The following is a 25,076-nucleotide window of genomic DNA, read 5'->3' as shown; positions in this document are numbered from 1 at the left end:
CAAATGGGAGCCCTGATCCTGTGACCTGCGCTTTACAGGCTCACACTCTGTGCCACCTCATTGGCAGCAATGGGGTTCTGCTGAGACCAGCTTTCAAGATTGGGTGCTAAGTTTCCTCTCTGAAAATTTTTGGTTTTATTTTTAAATAAAATCTTGCTAACAAAGGGTTAAATTCACATATGTCTAAGGGGCCTGCAGAAGACCCTATGCATCATGTAAGCCCTGTAGTAAAGGCTTAAGTGAATCTTAAATGATGCACAAACCATCATCCAAGACAAGTCCTTCAAGGAAGGTGGCTAAGGCACAGGCCAAGAACTTCGGACACCCAGGTTCAATTCCCTGCTCAGATTCCTGCGTGAACTTGGGCAAGTCACTTAGGCCCACATCCTCAGAAGTATTTAAGTACCTAGTCCAAAGAAACCACTGGAAGTCAGGCACCTTTGAGGATCTGGGCTTTAGTCTCTGTGTGTGTCAGTTCCCCTCCTGTAAAATGGGGATAAGAACATTAAAGACTGGGAGGCAGCCAGATAACTATGGTGAGGATGTGGCCATGTAAGTACCTTAGATAGATTAGACAGAGACACATACACAGGGATTTCAGCCAGAGAAAACAGAAAGAGAGCACATGAGCCTGGTGTTCCCCTCACTTATACCAATGTAAAGCTGGTGTAATTCAATTGGACCAGGTTCTGAGCTAATAACAACTAATGTAGCTTCACTGACTTCAGGGGACCTATGCCAATTGACCCACTGATTTCAATGGTGGTACTGCTGATTTACTTTCTGTTTGGTTCTGTAGTTTCTATATATAATACATTTAACATTGCTCACATGCAAAACTGCCATTCCTATTATATGATATGTCTGTTAAAATATATAACTCCGTGCAATCAAAATTAGATACAATGATTCTGGACTATTGTAAAAAAATCCACTTTCACTATTTTCATAAAACTGTGGCTTGAGAAATGTTCAACTTAAAGTTTATTTTGAAAAACAAGTACAAATCCCAGCAACATATTCTTTTGTGCTGAATCAATGTTTAATAGCACTTAAAAACAGAATTCTAAAGACCTCTTAATTCATCAGCAATATCTTCTCAAAGTGTAGGAGACAGGAATTAAAAACTGACGACTGTATTACTGATATAGACAGAAGGTACTGAGTGTTTCAGTATTTGATGTGTTTTGCAATTCTTCAGGGAAAAATTCAGATGATTAAAAGACTACCAAAAATAAATTGTACACTGTGTGATAGTTTATGGTATGTGGTAAACTCTCTCTCTCTCTCTCTGTAAATGGAGAGATGTTTCTCTGTCGGTCTCTGCTTTCCATTGTAGTACTAGGTATTGCAAAAACTTGGACTAAAATAGCTCCAGGGGCATGGACCTCCGTTAGCAAATTAAAGCAGAGGTTCTCTATGGGAATTTTGAGAAAATAAGTGGATGATATGGCTATGGGAAATTAGAGTTGGGTTTTATTAAAATAAACCAGCACATAAAGTTCTAAAGATGACTTTATTGTGAAATCTTCTGGACCCTCCATCACGCTCTTAAAATCTTTAGTAAAGGATTTATCAAAAGATTTTACTCTGAAGAGATATTTATATTTCTCACTGATAAAAGTTCCTACAAATGTAATAAAAACAACATACTTTTGATTGTTAAAAACTGTGCATGGGAAATGTGAAGCAGACAGAGTGAATATTCAGTGAAAAACTGGAGTTTCTCGTGTATATACTTATTTTCTTTGGGTTCAGTCTCTCCATTCTTTGGGAAGAGGGAATGCTTGCAAGTAGCAGGCACACTGATAAGGAATTCACCTACAGTAAGTTGGCTCTGAAGGGGGAATTTTCTTTCACAATCATTTTAAAAAGTGGAATGTTATACTGAAAAATAGTGTAACAGAAAAAAGTGTTTGATGTGTTTGCATTTGAAAATAAATGTTTGCTGCTCTGATTATTCATAAAGTTGGCAGCAGTGACATTATTTCAAGTGGGTTAATTAAAAAAAATGTTTTCTTTGTAAATGGAACCATGCAGAAGTGTGGAGTGATATGGATAACAAGCAATTCTCTCTAATTTTCAGATTAGTACACATAGTTATAAGTAGTGCAATGTGTATTTCTATAGGTATATTTAGTTTTTCTCATTGTAAGCTACCCACCATGTCAGTGAAGGCTCTGGAAATCCTGCTACTTCTACTTCCAAAGTCACCGGAGAACCTTCCATGACGGTTACATTGGACAGCAGTTTGGAGAACTTAGGTGCCTGTCCAGATAGGCTGGCCATGCTGTTCTTTTCTGATGCACTCTTAATCTCTTCTTGGGTGACCATCTGCCTCTGACAGCTTCTGGTGGCATCTGATTGAAACATGAGACCTGAGACTGCATCAGGCAAAGCATGCAGCCTATCCTGGGTTTTAGTAAAGTTATTAATGTCATGCAATTGTTCTTGTGTTTCTTTCATGCTTTGGTTAGCTTCATTGTGTTGTGTATGTGTCTCACACACTTCACTCATCATGCTATATGCAGGCTTTGCATGTATTGTGCAGGTAGCAGTGATGTTTTCAGGTACTTCTGGTGAACTACAAGTCAAAGGAGATTCCATTCTAAATTTTGGATAGTGATCTATGGTAGATGGGAAAAATCTCTCTAACACATCTGATGTGGTTTCCCTTCTATGATTTGAAGTGTCAGCATAAGCACCAGGTGTTAAGAGATCAGACTCATCAGTCATTCTTTTACTGCCAGAGTTTGTCTGCATTTGCAAGCTATAGGAGCTGACATGCAGACTATGAGAACTACAGCAGGGCTGCTCTTCCAGCTCAGCTTCAGAATGCAGGATGTCAGATTCAGGCATCTCGGAAAGCAAGGGCAAAGAGATATCATCAGGTAATATACATTTATATTCCTTCCTAGAGGACATTTCTTTTGCCAGCAGCTCAGCCTGTAAACTATCCTCTTTGGCAGAAGGAGACAGCGCCATATCCTGTGAAACGAAATCCTCACCAGCTGGGCAGACAACTGAAATATCAGCTAGTCTCGTCTCTTCCTTAAAAATAGAACAAAAAGAGAGAACAAGTAACTGTAGCGCACATCCATATTTTCATGCACAAGTTAGCAATAATATTTGGAATATTACTTCTGATTAAACTCAATCCACTCTGGGAAGCAGGAAGAAATTTGTGTGGCAGAGAATCACTAGCAGAAAATTTGCAGTTAGGTAACAGGAGCTTCAAACAGCTTGTATACAGCCTGAAAGGAAATACAATCTGAACACTTTATATTTTTATTGATATAGCACCTAATATCAATGTACAGGCTTTCATATGAACAGGTGTCAGCCAGTAGATTCCCCGTGCCCTGTGTTTACATGGGTGTTTGTTAATCTGCTACTGCTTTGTGAATGGTCACCATAGTAACATGGTATAGTATCTATTTCCTGCATGAGTTTGACTATACCATTCCTTCTTTATTATAGTAAAGTTACTGGGGTCTATGAGTCTCTTGGGAAGAAAGTGACTGGTTGCAGTTTGTGGGTTTAGGAGCTAGTCCAGCAGGTTTAAGGAATTTTTAGAACATTTTAAATCTTTTTGATGTGTTTGCATTTGAAAATAAATGTTTGCTGCTCTGATTATTCATAAAGCTGACAGCAGTGATATTATTTCAAGTGGGTTAATTGAAAAAAAAAGTTTTCTTTGTAAATGGAACCATGCAGAAGTGTGGACTTAGGGTTGACCTAGACCTTGCCTGAATCATTACTGGGAGCAAAAACATTACTATTATTTTATTATTATAAGATCAGGTCCTAATACACATTAATTTTCTCTAATCATATTCACAATAATTAGTTGCACGTGGCACGATTGCACAGTTGCAGCTTCAAAACAGCATGGATGTAGGCCAGGTCTACACTAGAAAATTAGGTCAGATTAGAAAATTCACACACTTGAGTGACATAGTTAAGCTAACCTTAGTCCCTGTGTAGACAGCACTAGGTTGACAGAAGAACTCTTCTGTTGACCAAGCTACTGCCTCTTGGGTAGGTGGATTACCTATGACAATGGGAGAACAGGTCCTGTTGGTGTAGGTAGGTGTTTACAATGAAGCACTACAGCACTGCAGCTGTGCCACTGTAGCGTTTCAAGTGTAGGCAAGCCCCTAGTCTGGTTTATTTAATTGCTTCTGTGCCTAGACTTTGGCCAGGGTTTTGTACAATGGTAATTGTGAAAGGTGCAATCACATACCCATCATCCCATTAAACTACATTTGAACCAAAGCTTCGGGAAGGTATTTTGAGAGCACAGTCCCTTTTTTGTGGTCCAGTGCTCCTGTTAAGCTCTGTATAAAATATTTCCTCAATCAGCCAAGTGCATTAATTGACTGTATAGGTCTCCAGTTTTCTGTCACTATCTCTATCCACCACACATATTGTCACTAACAAAGCAGCACATGAAGTGTGTGTACACATGCGCAGTCCTAGCTGGCAAGGGTGCAGCTGAATCTTCTTAGTGGCCTTCAAGATAAGTGTTCGGTGACCATTTCAACAGATCTTTCCTTCTGCATTGTTAGTCAAGTGTTGCTCTGCTTGTAACTACTTTTACCGGTCTTCGGCACACACAGTAAACAAGACATTCAGCAGTAAAAGAAAAAAATCTGTCAAAGATATATCCAGGCCCCTGGGCAGATATCAGTCCTAACATGGCACCAACAACATAGCTTCGTTGTTCAACCCTGGCACTTTGGCCACTTCAGTTGTGGTGATTCCTTACACATACACATCAGTCTCTTTTATTCTGCCTGAAATGATTAATTTGGTCATGAAATGAAGTGGGCTTGGAATTCATTTGCTATAAATATCCACCATTTGATGAACTCTGACCTCATAAATATTGAAAAGAGATCAGAAAATGGGTGTGAACATGGCAAATAAAAATTTCAGTTCTTAATTGACTGAAAAGCGTGTGAATGGATTTCCCCTGCTATTCACTCAGATCTAGTCAAGACTACTGCATCAAGCCAAGATGTTAGGGTTGGTGATATTGTCAATTGTTTATTAGAGTTGTGATTAATTGCTAACCAGACATATCAAACTCATTTGACCTTCCGATATTGTCACAGATATCTGCTTCAGCTTCAGTCCTGCCCAGACTTGCACATCATTGAGCTCTGAAGCTGTATCTGGAGTTCCAGAGACCAAGATCAGACTCTATGTAGTACTCTATGAAGTACTTCAATAATAAAGTTAGACTAAGGCTATTTATTAAAATATTACCAGAGTGAGAACCTCCTGGAAGAATATTAAAGCCTGAGCCCGCATATTTTGAAATGATAGAACTAAGTAATTTCTAAACAGCTAGTCTCTATGCTCTGAATGAAATCAATGGCCCAGGTCCTTCCCCTTAGTAACGCTGCTTTGTTCCACTCCATCTATATGAAGTGACCCCGAAGTAGATATAGCCTCCCATGGAAAGGCCACACCAACTAAGAGAATCTTTCAGTGTCATACAGCAGCTAGCCTAGAAGCCTGTGTAGCATGAGAAAAGAAGGTGTATATTGGGCTTTCCTACACCCCAGCAACCTTCAGCTGCTGTAATAGGTTGACTGGCAACCGGAATAAATTTGAGCATCCTTGAGACTGCTCTAATTTATAGCGGGGATTTGGGCCTGGTGTGCAACAGACCCAGGACTGAGGAAGTACGAAGGAGTGTATACCACAGCTAAGGACCAAGAGCATTATTTGGAAGGCTGAATACTAATACTGAAACAACTGAATGGAACTGAGTCCCAAAACTTTAGGTGAAATCCTGGCTCTATTGAAGTCTATAGCAAAACTCCCACTGATTTCAATCGAGTCCATATTTCACTCTGTAATTAAAAAAGGGAGCCCAGGCAAGACTTGGTATTGGAATGGGAGTAACACACAGTATGTTAATTAAGCTTACTTCCAGTTCATCAGCAGAAAGGAAGCCTTTTGTTTTTAAACAAACAGCTTATTGTTAGCTGTGTTGCACCAAGACTTCACACAAGTTAGCTTGTAGCATTCTTCATCCATATGGTCAGATTGTCAAATATTATCTTAAATATTATCCATCATCAGCTATCCCAGTTTTCTTTTTTTTTAAATTTTACTTGAATTTACCACCTCTCACCCTGAGGGATATTTCACATTTATTATGGTGCTTTATTTACATGTACTTAGATGAATCAGGATCCTGAGGTTCCAATCTGTTATTTATAATAAAGAAATTAATCCCAGTACTTTAAATATTTCTCTTGTATTGCTTGTCCCATAAGTCCCATATTTAGGCACTGACAATTTGGGAGTTTTTGTATGCATTTTTTCTGTATATCTGCTGAATAAAAACAATTTAGCCCATTAAGATTTTCATTCCTTTAAATACATGCGTGATCATGTATTGTAATTCTTTGAGTCAGCCTTACTTGGTTCCATCATGCATCATCATCAGCATGCACAGTATTATTTGGTTATTTATTTCTGATCTCTACTGCATGTAACTCAGGCAATAAGAAAGGTGACTGAACTGTTTTCAGGTGAGCATGAAGAAGATCATTTGCTGCTGATTTAGTGTTGCTGCCTATAGAGCCTGGAACCAATTGCACCACAGATTATATATGACATGTCACCACGCTAAACTGCTGACAGCTGTAATTGTGTTCCATCACGTTTTCATTAGAAGCCTGCTCTGCTATCATTTACACTGACACAAATTTGGAGTAACTCTACTGACTTACTGGAATTACTTTGGACTTACATCAGTGTAACAGAGCAGAAACTGATCCTAAAAATCAGTTTGTCAGAGTTTCAGCATTCTCTGTTAATTACTCAATTGTAGGGCAAAAGTTCCTTTGAGACTAGGGGAGAATTTGCTTAAGTTTTGATTTTTAAAAATTAAATGTCAGAATGAACCGTAGATACCTTTTTAAGATGGGTGGTGAAAAGCATATTATTGTTTTCCATTTTAATTCTGATTTCTGGCCTTTCAATGAGTGTATCTGACTCCACCTACAAGGAAAAAAAATTAAAGCAACATAAATCATTTAAGTCTCAAGTACCCAAACATTTTGATAGATAAAAGCACTAGTCTTTCAACTTTCAGTCTGGTTCAAATCCAGCCTGATCTGCAATAATTGATTACATTGTCTGTTAGGAGAAATAAGAATGTGAGGGTATTGGGGAATATTAAGAGTAAGGAACTAAAAGAGTACCTTAAGTATCATAATAAGAGTAACCCCCCAATAATATTCCCATGATCCTTACTGTATTGTAAATGGACAGGGCAGAGTTAGACTCTACTCATGAGAAGGTAGAATCCTGTGGATAGAATCCCACATTAAATAGGGAGAGGAGTAAGAAGCAGCTGCAGACAGAGATGGGAGTGGCAAGGAATAGAAATGGAGAAAAAGGATCAGCTGACTAAAACTGGATATTACAATTCCACTGAGGATGTGACAATCTCACCACTACACAGTGGTTGAGAAGAGAAGAGGAATAAAGGAAAGGAGGAAGGGAGCAGAGCAAGTTGGATAGGAGATAAGGGGAGGAAGAGGACAAAATGGAAAGTGAAGGGATGGGGAAGAACTACACTGGTCATGCCCATGTTGAGGGAGGCTTCCAGCCAGTTGAAGCGATAGAGTACAGCCCTTTTAGCAATGCACCAAAAATTTTAGTTTACACAAAGTTCCAGTGCAGAAAAATTTACTAACCTCTCGCTTTGCTTTGGTAACTTTCTTATATGTCTCCTGCCTGTTTCTTTCTTGTTCTCTTGGTATAGTGGCTGACTCCTCAACAAAACCACCTGTATCAGGTGTTTTTTCTTTTAACACATCTTCCTGTTATATAAAGAGAAACTTCAGGGACTGAGCACTACAAAGTAATAGTTGACTGTTTTTTACACTAACATCCTGTACATGGTGGCAAAGTAAAAATTTGAAATATATACTACAATCTGTTACCAATACAGTGTAAATTGGTTATGGCAGACCTATTAGGCAAAACCTGATTTGTCCATCTTATGCAATATCTAGGATATGCATGGACCAAAGGTGACAGAAGCTTTTCTAGGGTAGGGAAACAGAAGACAATACATGGAAATGTGTGGAGAGCTGACCTGTTTGGCAAGGAAGCTGGGAAACTTCAAGGAGACTGTTCCCAGAAACAGGGGCAGCAAAGGGAACGGAAAATATTATGGAATTGGAACCTTTAGAAAGAGCAGATAACTAAAATGTGGGTATAGATTTTGTGGAACTTGTTCTGGAAAGGGAAGGAGCCATTAGAGAATCTCCAAGAAATGCAATATGATTCTAAATGTCTAGAGGATGGAGAGGAGAAAGTGCTCTCTCTCTAAAGCAACAGCCACATAGATGATCTGTTTGGCTTGGGAAACAAACTCTTTCCCCACTGTTTGGGCCCAGATTACACAGAAATTTTACATCAATGATGTATCATTTTCTTTTGGCTGACTGACATGCATTTCTATAATATTTTGTCATCTGAATACCTCTCAAAAGACTGCACAATCTCTTATAAATAGGCATATGCATAGCATAAATTCAACCTACCATACTGTATTTTATTAAGGCAGCATAAATTCTTTAAGAACTGGTAAGACAGAAATCTAGATTTTAGCTGCAAAGGACACCAATGGGCTGCAAACCAAGGAAAGCCAGACACACTGTAGTTATAGTTTTATACTTATCACTTCAGCTGAGTGGAGTACAGTTACAGTCCTGAATGTGTGTCTGACGAACTGGGTATTGACCCACGAAAGCTTATGCTCCAATACATCTGTTAGTCTATAAGGTGTCACAGGACTCTTTGTTGCTAGTCCTGAATAAGTCTCTCTAGCAAAAATGCTACCTCACCATTTTTCCATTCAACTATGAGAATACCATTGCATGTAGAAAACTGCTCTAGAGCGCACTGCAGTGCTCTTCCTAGAAGCCAGTTTATTTTTCTGGAAATAAACTTTTGTATTTCCCTTGAAAGTAACCCAAAGTAATTTTACTTTTGATATTTGACAGCCATGTCAGATTAAGTATGACAGTGTAAGGTCACCTTGTTGAATGTGTGCGTGTGCGTAATTTTATTGCTTTTTAAAAAAAGATAAAAAAGGAATCAATCCTCTTGGCTGAGAACACTGTGTATATATTCAGACACTTTACTGAATGACTTATTCATTAAAAGATGCAGGTGAAAGCCAGTCAGACATATTGTGAATGGACTATACGAGTATTAGTTTAATCTCTGAGAACACAACACATCTCAGGAAAGGAATATCTTCCATTTGGTGAAGAGTACAGGTTGAGGAATAATCCTCTCTCCCCCACCCCCACTTCAAGCAAATTTCACCTGTGATACTATTCCTTTTGACTAGTTAGAACTTATTTCTCTGAACATTCTAAGAGTGTTATTGAAATAAAAGGTTACAATGATCAGTTAAGAGTGTTTGATGGTCCGGAGCTGAGCATCTGACTTGATTTGCACTTATTATTTCATTAATGTATTCGTTTTTAGAAAACAAAGTGTCTACAGGTAATGGGCTCTCGTTCTATGCACTGGGTACCTAATTTTTACATGAAAACACAAAAAACAAAAGGACTGCCCATCAAATAATCCCTCCAACTCTCAGTCCATGTCCTCCATAACAGTGTGAGAAAAGAGAAAATATAAATAATTTATAAATGCATAAAAAAGTTAGGACTGTATTTAAAAGCAATAGGCTAAGTTCACAAAGCAGTCAAAGAAACAAAGAAATTTCATGTGGTGAAGACACTATTATCATCTAATGAGTTTCATTCTAAAATGGATGTTTGCTCAAACATCTCCAAGGCACGTTTTGAAAGATATTCAGCTATGAAGAAGGAATACCTAGGAGGAATTAAATGTCTTTTGAAATATATACAGAGAAGGCAAGTTACTTGTGTATTTCACTTCTCCATATCCATGATCAAAATAGTTATTTGAAATAGCCCAACTCACTTTGAAATGCCCACATGCAAATTAGGAGGACAACTAAAAAAAGACTTCCTTGTCAAGAGACAAGGGATAACGAACTGAAGCAAATATGCTTTAACTTGGAAAATTATTAACTCACCAATAATACACAATCACAACAATGTCCAAACATCGTAATTAAAAAGTTTAGACATCTGAACACAAAGCCTCAGAGGGAATATTGAGTTATGGGAGAAGTAGAGGGGACAGGCAGCTATCTGGCCCACTGCCCTTGCTCTGGGAAAAAACCCAAACAAGGGAACAAGCTGTCAGCATGGGAGGTAAGTGAATTACTGAGATATAAAATGTATTTGCCAAAGAAGTCTTTGTTAAAAAGAGCTATGCTAGAAGCTGCATGTCACTTGGGTCAAGCTAACACTAAAACAATATTATACTTTCCTTTCAAAAGCACAACTTTCAGAACATCTGGAAAGGAACGGTTACAGGATCCAGATGGTTTCCCACTGCCACATAATCCTTTCACTATTCAGGGTCACCCCCACAACCTCAATATTGTCCCCTAAAATTTGCAAAAATAGCTGCAACAAATCAAAAAAAATTGCTAGGATTTCAAAATCCCATTTCTCATTCAAAGGATCCAATTTAAATTGAGCTGACACATACAATCTTCAGGAATGGAGAACTGCTCTGACGGATCCTATGAGGCCCATTAAAGTGGGTTCCTGTCCTGAAGACTTGAGCAAGGCCATGGCAGAAGGCTATAGGAGGTGAACACTTACATACACAGGACTGGCGCTAGAGGTTTTAGCGCCCTAGGCGCACGGCAATTTCGCTGCCCCATGCCCTAGTCCCGAGGCTCCGGTGGAGCTGCCGCAGTCATGCCTGCGGGAGGTCCACTGGAGCCGCGGGAGCAGCCGACCGTCCGCAGGCATGACTGCGGCAGCTCCACTGGAGCTGCCTGCCGCCCACCAATAATTCTGGCGCCCTAGGCGATTGCTTAGGCCGCCTAAATGGTAGCGCCGGCCCTGTATATACATTGACAGATCTAATTCTCATGTACATTCCTTTATACTGCTTTGACAGGTCAAAAAGGTGTTAGTGTGAATGAGAATTAGGCTCTTAAATCTCTAAGAACTTAAAGTCCTAGATCAATAGCTTAGCGTTTACATGGATAAAAGCTTCTGCCTTTCTACGTCCCCAGTCAGTCCATGCCTCTAATTCCTGCACCTCTTTCCATTACCCTCATTTTCCCCCTTCATCCTCTATGCCCTGACAGTTTCCTGCCTATGCACATTTGAACAGAACAGAGCATTTTACCACCTAACAACATTTATAAGGAATCAGAGCTGGGGCTTTCTTCAGCCTGATTAAAAAAAGACAAAATATCAGTTTTTCATTTGTTCTTAATTTGTGGTCTGGGGAAGGAAAATGCTGTTTCTTTCCCTCAGGGCCCCTGCTCATACTTTGTATGCCTCTTTTTTATACATCTGCTCTAACAAATTTCTAGTTAATCCCCTCTCAGTGTGCTTGTCTTCACTACTGGGTAAGTCAACCTAATTTACTCTACTCCAGCTACGTGAATAAAGTAGCTTAGGTTGACTTACTGCAGTGTCTTCACTGCGCTGCATCTCCCGTTGACTTACCTTAATCTTCTTGGAGAGCTGGAGTACTACGATTGACGGAGAACTCTCTGCCATCGATTTAGGTCTTCACTAGACCTGCTAAATCGACTTCTGCTGCATTGATTTCAGCAGTGTCAATCTCTATGTAGTGATGACCAGCCCGAGGTGATACCCCATCATAAACACATTTATATGATGTATTTTTTTAATTCAGGGGGCCAGGATCATTTGGGGAATTAAGGGGGAATTAAAAAGACACTTCAGCAAGGCCAACAAAGCAAAACAAATCTGGAAGCAAAGGTATGAGATTAAAAAAGTTAAGAAATTGTTCAAAAAGTCAACAACAGGGAAATGTTTTAAGCACCTTAGCTTCAAACATCTCCAGACTTCCAAGGAAATTTTTATCATGAGATATAATTTAGTATGTGCAATTTTTGAGGGTTTAGTTTCTTTGGGGTGGGGGAGGAATTGAGCTTATAATAGGAATCCAGCTTCATTCTTAACTGTGGATTGGCTACTGCAATTCCATAATTCCTGTTTCATCAATATATTGTAACTAAATGGTTATGCATAAATAAGTATGTTTATCAGAGTGTTAGGTTAGAAATACTATTATTCTGCTTTAGCATTTATTTTATGATTCTGTTTTCTAAACTGAAATTACTCCTTTTAACACAATTTGACAGTAATTTTTGGTGAGGGATGGGGGCTGGTGGTGGAGAGAAGTCAAGACTGGCTGTTTGACATTCCCAGAAGTAAGGCACCTAAGTCTTGTGACATCAAAGGAAGTGGAAACAGGAGAAGAAGTACTTGAACTGTGAATTTCCTCCTCAACAGGTTGCTTGAGGGCTCTAATGGCAGTGAGAAGGGAGTACAAGGAGAGTTTAAAAGGTCAGGAAGACTGTAGTTATTAGACACAGCATTATGTCTGTGCTGTAATGGAAGAATAACCGGTAAGAAAGCCCGTTTTGCTGTAAAAATCTGTGTCATTAAGAAGTACACAGTCTCCCTCAAATTGTCTCACTATAGTTTCTTAACACAAAACACTTATCAAAATACTGCCATTATATAAGCTATTTTAAAAGTGTCATGATATATTCGCTAAATAAAATGAAATTACCACAATCTGTTCTTCAAGTTCTCTTAAAGAGATACATAATTCATCAATAGAATCAAGAACTTCTTTATGTCTTTTTATTGTTCTCTCAATATATTTCTTTCCTTCTTCAAAACCTACAGTCAGAAAGAAACGGCACAACAATGAAACCAATACAATATTATATCAGACAAATAATTGCACTTTTCTGTAGGCTCTGTTTTGTTCCATTAGTTTTACAGTACAGGGTGAAATCCCTCCTAACTTGGAGCTTTATGGTTACGGGCCCTCACAATCTATCCAAGTCTTTTGGGTCAGTTCCTCCCTGACTAAACAATGTCACTGACCAACTGACAAATGATTTTAAAGGGAAAGTGGACCATATAAATCTCTCTAGGGCTAACAGCTCTTTTATTCAGCCAGGGAAAACTTAAAAGGGAGTTTTCAGTCCAAAAATTATGGTGACCTCCCTGTAAAGGGGGAAAAAAACAGTTAAGGGGATGAGGAGGCCTTTCCCAATGTAAGGGTGTACAGAATGTGAAGGAACCCCCAGCAGCATTTCTAGTTGATTGGTGTCAAGAAGAATCTGTCTTCCACACCCTATTCTACAGTAGTTAGTGTTAAAATGGTGAGCATGGCAGATAGACAGTGGCTGCTGGCCCCCTCCACACATAATTTTCAACTCTGAAATATGTTTAAGTTACTGGGTACCTAAGTACATATTAAAATTGTAATCTTACCATTTGGCTTATCAGTTTTCACTAAGCAGCCCAGGACTGAGGATGCCTCTTTTCCCAGCAGCGAGTGACATGGCATGAGCTCCTCTAGTCATAGGGCTTTAACACTAACCCACAGGCTACATGGCAGATGATTAGGTGGCTTAACTAAGCAAGGACTGGCTAAATGAATGACATCATCAGACCCCTTTTTCCTGCCCCAGTGTTTATTTTGTTGGGTTCAGGGCTTGTACCTTGGGCTGTCCTTTTCTTCTGGATATGTTGGCCAATTGTGCAGTTAGGTTCCACAGCCTTCTAGGAGCTACTACACTAAAGATATTTTCTGACAAATTGGGGTGTAGTTAATGCATTGAATTTATAAGGAACTCAGGACCTAATTTTCAAGGACCTCCTGATTGTGTGCACTCAGTTCTTGTGTGTGCAGCCATTTGCACAACCTGCACTTCTACATGCCGCCAAGCAAATACAGGTTTTATTTGCATAAAGTGGTATGTATACCCAATCTGTATACTGAAAAATGTGGCCCTCAGTTCTGTGACTACCAAAAATGGTTATAAATTTCTTGAGCTTTCATGGACTTTTCATGGGCACTTAATCAAGTGCCATCAATTATGCAAATAACTGAGCACAGGTGTGGTATGTTCTATCTAGCCCACCACATTAAGCAGAGGGCAGCTGCATTCTGTATTAGCCAGATTTTCTGAGGGGCATCTACAGTTCTCTCCAGTTGAAGCCTGATAGATCAAGTAACTAGAAAGTCATTGGGAGATAACAGGAAGAGAATCCAGATCTTCTGACTTCCAGGCCTGTGCTTAAAACACAATCTTCCCTTCTGTCACTGTAACATCTACAGAGCAATCAGCCAGCTACTACATTAGAGAGACAAGGTGGGTGAGGTAATATCTTTTACTGGACCAACTTCTGTTAGTGAAAGTCAAGCCTATATCTCCAATATTGTGGAATGGACATGACTATACCAACACTGCGTACAGCTATGTACATGACATACATAATGCAATAATCAAATACGCCTAGTTATAAAGAGTGTTAATGTAAAATATTCATTCAGCTCCAAGATCTATAGCTATAAAATACTTCAACTTCATAGATTTTCCAGTTACAAAACACAGTTAACCATAAAGTCTTAATTCTAATCTCATAAAAACTTGGAGATTTAATTAAGATTTCAGGGTAACTCAGAGTGCAGATGGAAAAGCAAATGGCCAATGAACTTTCCAGAACTTAAATTCTGATTTATGTTTTTTAACCCTTAGTTCTGCAACATCTCATATTCCTCAGCCTCAGAACATTGTGCTCCCCACAACCTTAATGGTGGAGGGCTTTCTCTAGCCAGTGTGAAGAACAGCAGTTATGGCTACTTTAAGGCTCCCCCTCTCCTTTGGGTTAAGTAGGGAAGGAAAAGAAGGGCAATTGCTTGAGTAAAGGGCTGAATGGAAGGGGCTCATGTGGGCCACTGGCCCATGCACACCTGAGAGAGAGAGAGAGAGAGAGTATTTATACTTCGTTCCTTTCAGAACAGCAGCAGTAGTGGCTTCTAGATAATTGGATACTTCTAGAAACAGCTGCCCAGTCAATACCTTAAAACAGCATTTGATTTTAACCTCATGGGATTTTTTTTTAAAGAAATAAATGTAGGAATTAAACAAGCCCTTGCTTTCTCCTGTCCCAAACTGTTCAATTTGCATTTGGTCAACAGCACATCACTAGGCAGCTTAAGGGAGTCATTACCATATAAGTGTTTAGCGAGGTCAGTAATCTGCTGAATTCTTTCCTCTTGTTGAGGCACCATAGGTTTGATAAACTTATTGAATTGCTTGTAGAGAATTGCCACTGCTTCTCTGGTTTTACACTCTGCAGAATACTTCCCAACTCTAACGACTGTAGCACTTGCTTCTTCATACCAAAACTGACACTGGCATGTATTGGAGAGGAAAAAACCATAGCATTTAAGAAATTGATACAACAAGGCTTTATAAAAATGAAACAAATATTGACAACAAGAGCTTTTGGTGCAGCAGGTTTGTCCTAATCTTATGTGTCTTTGAATAACATCAGGAAAGATGAGAAGCGACACAAATAATGTTCAGAAAATCTGTGGTGACAGCATATCATTCATCAAGTTAACTCATTTGCAATATTATTCCTACAATCAAGAGTTGATGAATTTTCTGTTAAGTTGCATTGGTCTCCATACAAATGCACTCTCTTTACAAGCAAAATTATTTCCTTGTTACTACTAGTTATAGTTACTACCTTTTGAACCTCAGTTTGGGCTGGGAATCAAGTCTGTACTCTTATGCATCAGTAGAAATTCTGCAGGATAAATCAAACCCTCAGTTACACCTGTTATAACTCAATGGACTTCAGACTATGACTTCAGTTACATCTGTGAAACCCAATGTCTTCTATGAGGTTGCACAGATTTAACTCACTGGAAATTACAACTTGATCTAATGCCCTCAGAAATCATTGAAGGTCTTTCTATTGAGCTCAGTGGGCTTTAGAGCACATCCTCAGTGAACAATTTAGAGTGATAATGCACAAAGTGGAACAGGATCTTAGCTATGTTAGCTCTGCAAGGCTAGCAGGCATAACATTCACGAACTTTTTTGGTCATTAAGATCAGAACTGATGACTCCGCATACATGAGTCAAAAATCTGTTCAGTGAGGTGGTGCTATTTTTACAGTTCAGTAAAACAGAATAATTACAAAACACTTTTTCAGAATGAAATCATTCTTTAAAGCCTAGCATTGGGAAATCCCAGCTCTTTCCAAGGAGTGGGGAACTAAACAAATATAATTGCACAATTGCTGCCAAATTGTTCACCTCCTCAGGAATGAACTAGATTGTGGGAATGTTTATTGACAGTGAGGAAATTGTTTTGCAAAGGATTAACATTTTGATCTGTCATGAAGGAAAGTTATCAGTCATGCATTTAGATTAGAATGAAGAACTGAAACAGCTTTATTGCAAAAAATAAATGACCATGATGATAGGAATGTGCTTGATGAACAGAAGAGTAAAATGCTGCTAGAAATTTGTCTTTAAAAAATGTTCAGCACTACATTATGGAGCCTATTTTAGCTATATTAGAGTGCAATTTTAAAATTCTCCAGAAGGGTGGTAAATGAAATGCTGTTGTGGATTTGAGCTTTCCAGGGGCAAGTGGAGGGGAGGAAATCATATATTTAGCTGATTTAGCAATTTAAAGAAGTCTGTTTTAACCACTACAGATTTGAATTTTTAAACTTGATTTCATTTTGCAGCTTTACAAATCACACAGACAGTTCACAGTGACTGGCAGGCAAAAGTAATGTATTGATTTGTGGAACATGCGTCACTTTTTGTTGTGCACTGGAATACACTGTGGAAAACATAATCAAATGTATGTTCCAGAATAGTCCGAGTCACTGTGATTATAACTTATTGATGGAAACTTTGTTCTTACATGGAGGGAGTGGACAAATAGCATTAATGAAACTAAGATATGTAGGACGCTCTGACAATTTACTATTTTCCATCAGAACAAGACAAGTCAATTTATTAAGTGACAGATATAATACTACTGGAAGTCATTGGACAGTGCTACTGGAGATGGTTTTACTAATTCTGTTTATCTGAATGTTCAGGAGTTAGATCTTGGGAAAATTCTGATTTTCAGCTGTGGTGCAGCTCTTTTTAGATGCTAAACATATCACCAGTGAAGTCTGTTTTGCTCTAACTAAAATATTTTTCTTAGGTTGCAGTTGCTGCTCAAAGGCTATACACATGAAACAAACCAACCAATACATTAATGGCCAAACTAAATCAATCCAGGGCCCAAAGCACAATCCACAGGGACTCCTCAATGGCCCCACACCTGTGTCGTGGCCCTGTACAGGAAGCACGGCCCCTTCTCTTCTTGTCAGCAAGTTTCAGAGTTAAGACAAATGAAGCAGTTCAGAGCTTTGGAACTAATGTTTCAGGCTCTCTGCAAACTTAGACAGGCATCAGTTACAAACAGGTCACAATTTCAAGTTTTTCTTTGCATCCATAATGCCTACAAGCAGTTTTTTTTTTTTTAAATGAAGGCTGAGTTCTGATTTTGTGACTCCAGGAGCTGGTTCTAGGAATGGACTTATAGTGCTCATGCAGAGGCCACTCAAGGCACTCTGCCGCCCTACACAACACTTAAATTTGGCTTGACTGCCCCTCTGTCATGATGGATGGATGATGGGGTGAAATTTGAGCACATGGCATTACAACTTGGCACATGGGATTGCAGCTGCCCAGAAATCTGCTGTCGTTGCTGCTGCCTACCTTGCCTATAGCTAGAGCAGTCTCTGTGCCTATGCTTTAAATGCATCCTGATTCTGTGGCTGTCAAACAGATAGTTAAGGGTTAATGCCTCTTTTACCTGTAAAGGGTTAAGAAGTTCACCTAGCCTAGCTGACACCTGACCAGAGGAACCAATGAGGGAACAAGATGTTTCAAAAGGAAGAAGGGTTTTTTCCTTTGTTTAGTTTTCAGTTTCAGCCAGAGTGAAAAAGATGAAGGAACCAGCCTCTTATCAGAGTAGTAAGTTTTAGACAGGAATAAATAGGTTTATGTTTATTTTCTTTTGTACTTGTCTTGGTGCAAATTAAGGGAATTATCAAATTGGGTATTCTTGTGTGTATTAGATTTTTGCCCAGGGGAACATCCTCTGTGTTTGGAATCTGTTGTCTGTGAGAGTAGCTGGTATGCTAATCTCTCCCAGAGGGTTTTCTTTTACCTTGCTTTTCTTTAATTAAAAGGCTTTTTCTTAATACCTGATTGATTTTTCCTTGTTTTTAGATCCAAGGGGGTTGGATCTGAATCCACCAGGAGTTGGTGGGAGAAAGGGGGGGGATGGTTAATTCCTCCTTGTTTTAAGATCCAAGGGGTTTGGATCTGTGTTCACCAGGAAATTGGTGAAGTTTCTCAAGGCTACTCAAGGAAGGGAGTGCTTGTGAATGGTGGCAGCCAGACCAGATCTAAGCTGGTAATTGAGCTTAGAGCTTCTCATGCAGGTCCCCCACATCTGTACCCTAAAGTTCAGAGTGGGGAAGGAACCTTGACAGTGGCATCGACATATTACAAAAGGGACAATTGCATATGAGCAATATCACAACCTTGAGTAACCTCTCCATGCTCTCTCTGATTAGGATACAGAGAGATCTGTCCCTCCGAGCTGGGGAGAATCAATCAGAACAGTGCTACATCTCCAATTACCTGGAGATGGTGGGAAATAGTATCACAAAGAAATAACCCTACTGTATGCAGATCAAATGTTCAAGGAGCTCAGGGTAGGATGTATGGAACTGAAGCTGTAAATCCAGTTTGTTGGTTGGAACAGCAGCTACAAAAGTCTGTGTTGCGGCCCCAGAAGTGAAGGTGGGTTAATTAAACATATCCCCCCCAAAAATTCCAAGGTGTCTTCACAACAGCAGTGCAGGGACTTATGGATCCAAGAGGATTAATGGCCACAAAGTCTAACTACAGAGGAATACGCTTTTCCCTCCCCTTGCAGGCCCCATACTGGCCCCTTATCAGAGCTACAGAGTGGATTTCAGGTTTTATTAATACCTCTTCCATCATCTGCTGCAGATGCTCAATACGATCCAAATTTTGCTTGTAATCCTCCACAACTCTGCCAAATTCGCTCAGCTGTTTCTGTAACTCGTTGACTGACTCCAAGAGGACACCAGCTTTACCATCAGAATGATTTATTACACAGCCAGTAACTTTCCTCTCTAAATTATCCATCTTCTTTCTCAGAATCTATTTTGAAAGGTGAACTCTTGTTAACAATTATGACAGAAAGGTCACAGATGTTTTTAGAAATTGAACAGTAGGGAAAATTTGTAAACCTCCCTTCATAGCCTGTTGTCTAAAAACTACAGTTAAGAACACTATACATTTTCAATAGCAAAGACAGAAGACTCTACCCTTAGATAGGCATGGACAACTCCTATTGCAGTCAATGGAAAAAGCACACATCTCTCTAAAGATAAATTGAGTTAAACATTTCCAACTTTTTAACTTTAAAAGAAATAGATCTTCCTAGCCATAAAAGATAGGCTCTTATTATTTACCCTTGAATAGAAAGATCTACATGGTATCTAGAAAAAGGACAAAGGAAGAATTTTAGCTTCTCATTTTGACTAAAAACAAGTTATATTTTTAAAAGCATATTCTGTTAACTTCTACAGTATTAATTTCAACATACAGGTCAAGAATCTGATGTCAGTAACATCAGTGCAAATCTGGAGTGATTCCACTGATTTGAAGAAATAGGAGTAACTCTCTATTTACACCAGTATAAATGTCAGAAACTGGTGTTGTTATTCATAAATTGGAAGGCCAAAATCACATAGTCCAACCTCCTTCTTAACAGTAGACAAACCATTTCACCCAGTAACATCTACATCAAGCCCATAACTTCTAATGTTATTACCTGCATTTTTTCAGCATACATTTCAACTTGCTGAATCTGTATCTTAAGAACTTTCAGATTTCGAGCTTTTTCTGTTTTCTTGGTATAGTTAAATTTCAGGTTGTTGAATTTCTTTTTCAGATCTTTAAATGACTCTCTGAGCTGTAAGAAAATTAGCATATTTTTCAATAAGAAACACCAGAGCACATTTTAAGATTGTTGAATGGCTGCTAAGACAAACAAACTACAACAGGAACATTCAGAGCTTCTCCTGGGGATTAAAAACACTATAGACCATAAAGGAATTTTTGTGCCCTCCATTGCTCAGCACGTAAAACTGTAAGTCAATGTTTCTTTTCGGTAATGGAAAAATCTTGCTGAATGAACATTTAATAATATTACATATAAATCCTTGAAAATATACCTGTAATATAAGCATTCTTCTAATGAGAAAAATTTGCTTAACTGCCTAAGGCCAGCATAAAGCTCTACTTACCACTTAAGCCCTGTGGGCATGGAAGGCATGAGGAGAACGATTGCATAAGGGATACTTTGCACCTTCTAAATGTTGAAGGAGTCTATGAGTCAGCTAGCAGAGCAAGGGATGGTTTGGTCAGGGTAGGAGCCAGTGGATACTTGCTTAGGGTTAAATCCTGGCCCTAAAACTTCCATTGACTTCAACAAGGCCAGAATTTCACCCATATGAGGTATGCAGAGGAATTTTGTCTGATATTCCAATTCATAGGCTGAAGTGGTGGCCATGGAGGTGCTGTAAATCCCATGACCTGCCCATGTGTTGAGGGACATCAGTTTCATACTGTACAATTCTTCTTAGTTCCTGGATAAATAGTCTACTGAGGCTTGGATGAATTTCACCCATTGTGACTTTTCCCTAAAAAAATTTGATTTCGTTTGTATCACGTTAGTGTTTTAAAGATATGACATGATCATTATACTATGAACTAGTCTTCAGCAACCACTCATGGGAGAGACAAAAATTAGTTAACAGGAAAGGTACTTTAATAAATGTGGAACAACCACTTAATCCATTTGTTTGGGGATACTTTGGAAGACTTTCTCCAGGCAGCAGGTTCCCTAATAAGAATAAATTTTTGTATAAAGTTCATTCTAGAAAAACAAGTTACATAATCAGAATATTACTGCAGTTGTAGGCAGTGTATTAGCTGTATAATAAGAAAGGTAACATTTAAGGCCTTGATCCTACGAAGATCTACACGTGCTTAATTTCATACACAGTGAGTAGTTTGATTGTCTTCAATGGGACTAACAGTGTGTAAAGATGTTCATAACTCTTTGCAGGATTGAGGCTTAATGTTGTGTCAGCGCTGGAGCTTTGGTGAAATTTTTCAGACCCATAGTTTATTTGCCAAAAAAATGCAGTTTTGAGGTGACCAAAACAATCTGAGAATTCAGCAAATAGTTTTAGCCAAATACAAAATGAGGGATGGGGGAATTGAAATAGTTGAAAGGGTTCATTTCAACATTTTCTAAATGACACATTTTGACTTTGTTTTAAAGCAGTGTTTCATTTTGAAACTTAGCTAGATTTGTTTATTTTTTAATGGATAAAACACACCTGAAAGACAAAACAAAATGAAAAAAAAATTCATTTAAACCCAAACAAAAGGCTTTGTTCTATGCAAAACATTTTTGTTTAAGTGAGGAAAAACAAAAAATATTCAGTTTTGGTTCAACCAGAAACAATTATTTTTTGTTAATATGATTTACATATGCACAAAAATCATGCATATCAATTGTTTATTTGTAAACAGTGCTCATTACCATGGCATATAGTTGTATAGGCCTGTTATGGTTTTTATTCATATATTTATTTTTACTTTGTTATCAGTATTGCTTTGGGTTCATTTTAAAATGCTTTGTTATAAAACATATTTGGGGCTTTGTACAATCCTGTTTGTTTCCCTATATAGCAACTTGCCCTATATATTCAGTGAGATTAGCACATTGAATATTTTGTTGAATTCCACTAATATTTTTTATTGGTTCAGAGTTATTTTTCCTTGAATCTTATATAGTTCTCCAATTTATTTATAACTACTAAAAGGTCTTTTTTGCATATTTACTAAACAAACAACTTTAAAAAAAAGTTTTTAAGAGATAGACCACAAGAGACATGAGTGAACCATTTCTATTTATGATGGCTATTATAATTCTAATAAGACTGCTTGAAATATATTTATGGTACCTTATAAAAGACATTATTAGAATTAAAATTTAATTTTGAAATAAAAAATTCTAACAATGTATAATTAATACAAAAAATCTAAAATGGAAGAACATAAAAGAATTTAAATGCTTTTTTAAAATAGGGGATCCTCCCACCCCAAACTTTATATACCCTCACAGATGAAAGACTTTTGCTTTTATAAGATCTTGTACGCTATGGCTGTATGAAATAAACTGTTCTAAAGTGATTTGTATCTTAACCAAGTGATACAAAGTAGATTGGTAAATGAATTTGATACGTCTTAATGATCTAGGGCCTGATCTGTTCCTACAAACACTTATACTGGAGAGTAACTTTATTCACTTGTGTAGTACTTTATTCACAGTGGGCTCAGGATCAGTCCACAATTTAGTATTTAACATGTGTGAGTTTGTGTGTATTTAAGAGTCAGTCAGACATATATTCAAAATCCAAAGAGTAATGAATGCCTGTTTTGTAGTTACTGTAAGCACAGTGGCTACTCATACATTATTATTATTACTTACTAATGTTAATCCACCAAGGGACATATTTTTCATTTGCATTTAATCTAGGAGGATAAAATTCTCAGCTAGCACATGATATCAGCAATGCACAGACAGATGGCATTGACTCAGTCTGAGAGAAAGGAAGGGAATTCTATCAGTGTGTGATCTCCAATTAGTTAAGCTGTTTATCCCTCCCAATGGTAAAGCACCATGTTAATAAATACAAAATCTTCATTTGAAATCTAATTTGGAGGAAAATCCCAGGACTGACATATAGATGACTAGAAGTTTATTTGGTTTACTTTCAGAGATTATACCCATACACTACTAATCATTTATAAGGACAGAGGCTTTCTTCATAGCACTATGGGTATGTGAAATGAGATCATGTTTCACATAAGATGGTTCATGTGTCAAAGGTCTGCAGCTGCTGTCACTCTTCTCTCAGGCTTGGTGGAAAACCAGCTCAAACTCAGGACCATACACTGCTCCCCATCGATGCATGCAAACAACTACTACTGACATCAGCAACTGCATGCTTTCATTGAGGGCAGTATACGGCTCTGAATATTCAGAAGCAGAGAAATCTAACCTTATCTCAGTTCTTCACCCATTTACTGCACAATGCAATGTGAAATTGCTGAAAGAACTTTTCCTCCAAATGCCTACATGATTTCAGCCTCCTGGTTTAATGGAACTTTATCACATAGTGATCTGATCATAGTCTCATAGTCTTTATTCATGCAGCTGTTCCTAACTATAGTCTCCTGTGTCATAGGTGAAGAATGATGGTGGAGGAGGGGGATGGCTGCTACCACTTGCTAAGACTTATCACACAAGAAGCACAAAACAAACACTAAAAGCAAGGCATAAAACTGCTTTTAAAATGTTTTTGTTAACTGTAAAGTTTAAGAAAAACATTTTTCATTCATATCTAAGATTCTTCCAGAGGCACTTCAATGAGGCATTCCCCTCTCTTTTTCACTCCCACATAACCTCCTGGAGTCTGGGTATGAAAATAGGCAAGATGGGAACAGGTGGCTGAAAAGAGATTTTCAAAGGGCTAGAGACAAAGGAACAAATAGACGCAAAGCTGGCTGGAAGGTGGGGAGAGGAAAAAGATGCCCTTCAATTTACCACTGGTTATGACATTAGCACTGGGATCTTGTCAAGTAGGCAAGGTGCTGAGAACCCTCAACTTCCACGGACTTCACGAGGAATTGAGGGTGCTCAGTACACCTCAGGAGTGCTCAGCACCTTGTAGGATTGAGCCCCAAGCACCAAAGTATACCTCCCTGTATATCTGAGGAATATAACAAGAGGGGGGCTTGGGGAGGGCTGAGGCTCAGTTCAAGATACATTATGGTAATGATTATCTGCAAGGTGGTTTGCAAAATTAGGCCTGGTCTACACTACGCATTTAAACCAATTTTAGCAGCGTTAAACCGATTTAACGCTGTACCCGTCCACACTACGAGGCCCTTTATATCGATATAAAGGGCTCTTTAAATCGGTTTCTGTACTTCTCCCCGATGAGTGGAGTAGCGCTAAAATCGGTATTATCATATCTGATTAGGGTTAGTGTGGCCGCAAATCAACGGTATTGGCCTCCGGGCGGTATCCCACAGTGCACCACTGTGACCGCTCTGGACAGCAATCTCAGCTCAGATGCAGTGGCCAGGTAAACAGGAAAAGCCCCGCAAAATTTTGATTTTCATTTCCTGTTTGCCCAGCATGGAACTCTGATCAGCACGGGTGGCAATGCAGTCCCAAATCCAAAAAGAGCTCCAGTATGGACCGTACGGGAGATACTGAATCTGATTGCTGTATGGGGAGACAAATCTGTTCTATCAAAGCTCCGTTACAGAAGACGAAATGCCAAAGCGTTTGAAAAAAAAATCTACAGGCTAAACAGTGCTGCGTGACAAGCGTAATGGGAAGCCAGAGACTCAAATGGACGCTCATGGAGGGAGAGAGGGGGTACTGAGGACTCCAGCTATCCCACAGTCCCCAGCAGTCTCCGAAAAGTATTTGCATTCTTGGCTGAGCTCCCAATGCCTGTAAGTTCAAACACATTGTCCAGCATGGTTCAGGGAATAGCTCGTCAATTTACTCCCCCTCCCCTCACGTGAAAGAAAAGGGAAGAAATCATTTCTTGACTTCTTTCAATGTCACCCTATGTCTACTGAATGCTGCTGGTAGACGCGATGCTGCAGCAGTGAAGAAAAGTATCCGCTCCTCTCCCCTCCCCGGTGGCAGATGGTGCAGTAGGACTGGTAACCGTCCTTCTTATCAACCCGTGAGTGCTCCTGGCTGGCTTCAGGTGAGGCTAGCCAGGGGCGCCGGGGTGAAAATAGGAATGACTCCCGATCATTCCCAGTAGATGGTAGAGAACGGCTGGTAACCGTCTTCATCATAGCAACTGGGGGCTGAGCTTCAATCAGCCCC

At 38.9% G+C, this 25,076-nt stretch overlaps 1 protein-coding gene across 6 annotated transcripts in view; it reads right to left on the bottom strand.

The window, feature by feature from the left end:
• CCDC141 (coiled-coil domain containing 141) overlaps positions 1 to 25,076 on the bottom strand; it is a 144,008-nt gene that overhangs the window by 2,660 nt on the left and 116,272 nt on the right. For 5 of the 6 annotated variants that reach the window (XM_050968968.1, XM_050968971.1, XM_050968967.1 and 2 more), the window contains 7 exons: positions 19,914 to 20,054; positions 19,043 to 19,237; positions 15,183 to 15,366; positions 12,721 to 12,833; positions 7,728 to 7,853; positions 6,940 to 7,026; positions 2,165 to 3,051 (listed from right to left, as the gene is read on the bottom strand). In XM_050968968.1, coding sequence (XP_050824925.1) covers positions 2,165 to 3,051; positions 6,940 to 7,026; positions 7,728 to 7,853; positions 12,721 to 12,833; positions 15,183 to 15,366; positions 19,043 to 19,237; positions 19,914 to 20,054 — 1,733 coding nt within the window. The remainder of the gene's footprint in view (positions 1 to 2,164; positions 3,052 to 6,939; positions 7,027 to 7,727; positions 7,854 to 12,720; positions 12,834 to 15,182; positions 15,367 to 19,042; positions 19,238 to 19,913; positions 20,055 to 25,076) is intronic. The other variant, XM_050968972.1, reaches the window with a different exon arrangement.

The sequence above is a fragment of the Gopherus flavomarginatus genome, chromosome 10, assembly GCF_025201925.1.
Source record: "Gopherus flavomarginatus isolate rGopFla2 chromosome 10, rGopFla2.mat.asm, whole genome shotgun sequence".
In the NCBI taxonomy this organism is placed as follows: Eukaryota; Metazoa; Chordata; order Testudines; family Testudinidae; genus Gopherus; species Gopherus flavomarginatus.
The sequence above is the reverse complement of the archived record's forward strand: the minus strand, read 5'-3'. Positions and strand labels throughout refer to the sequence as shown.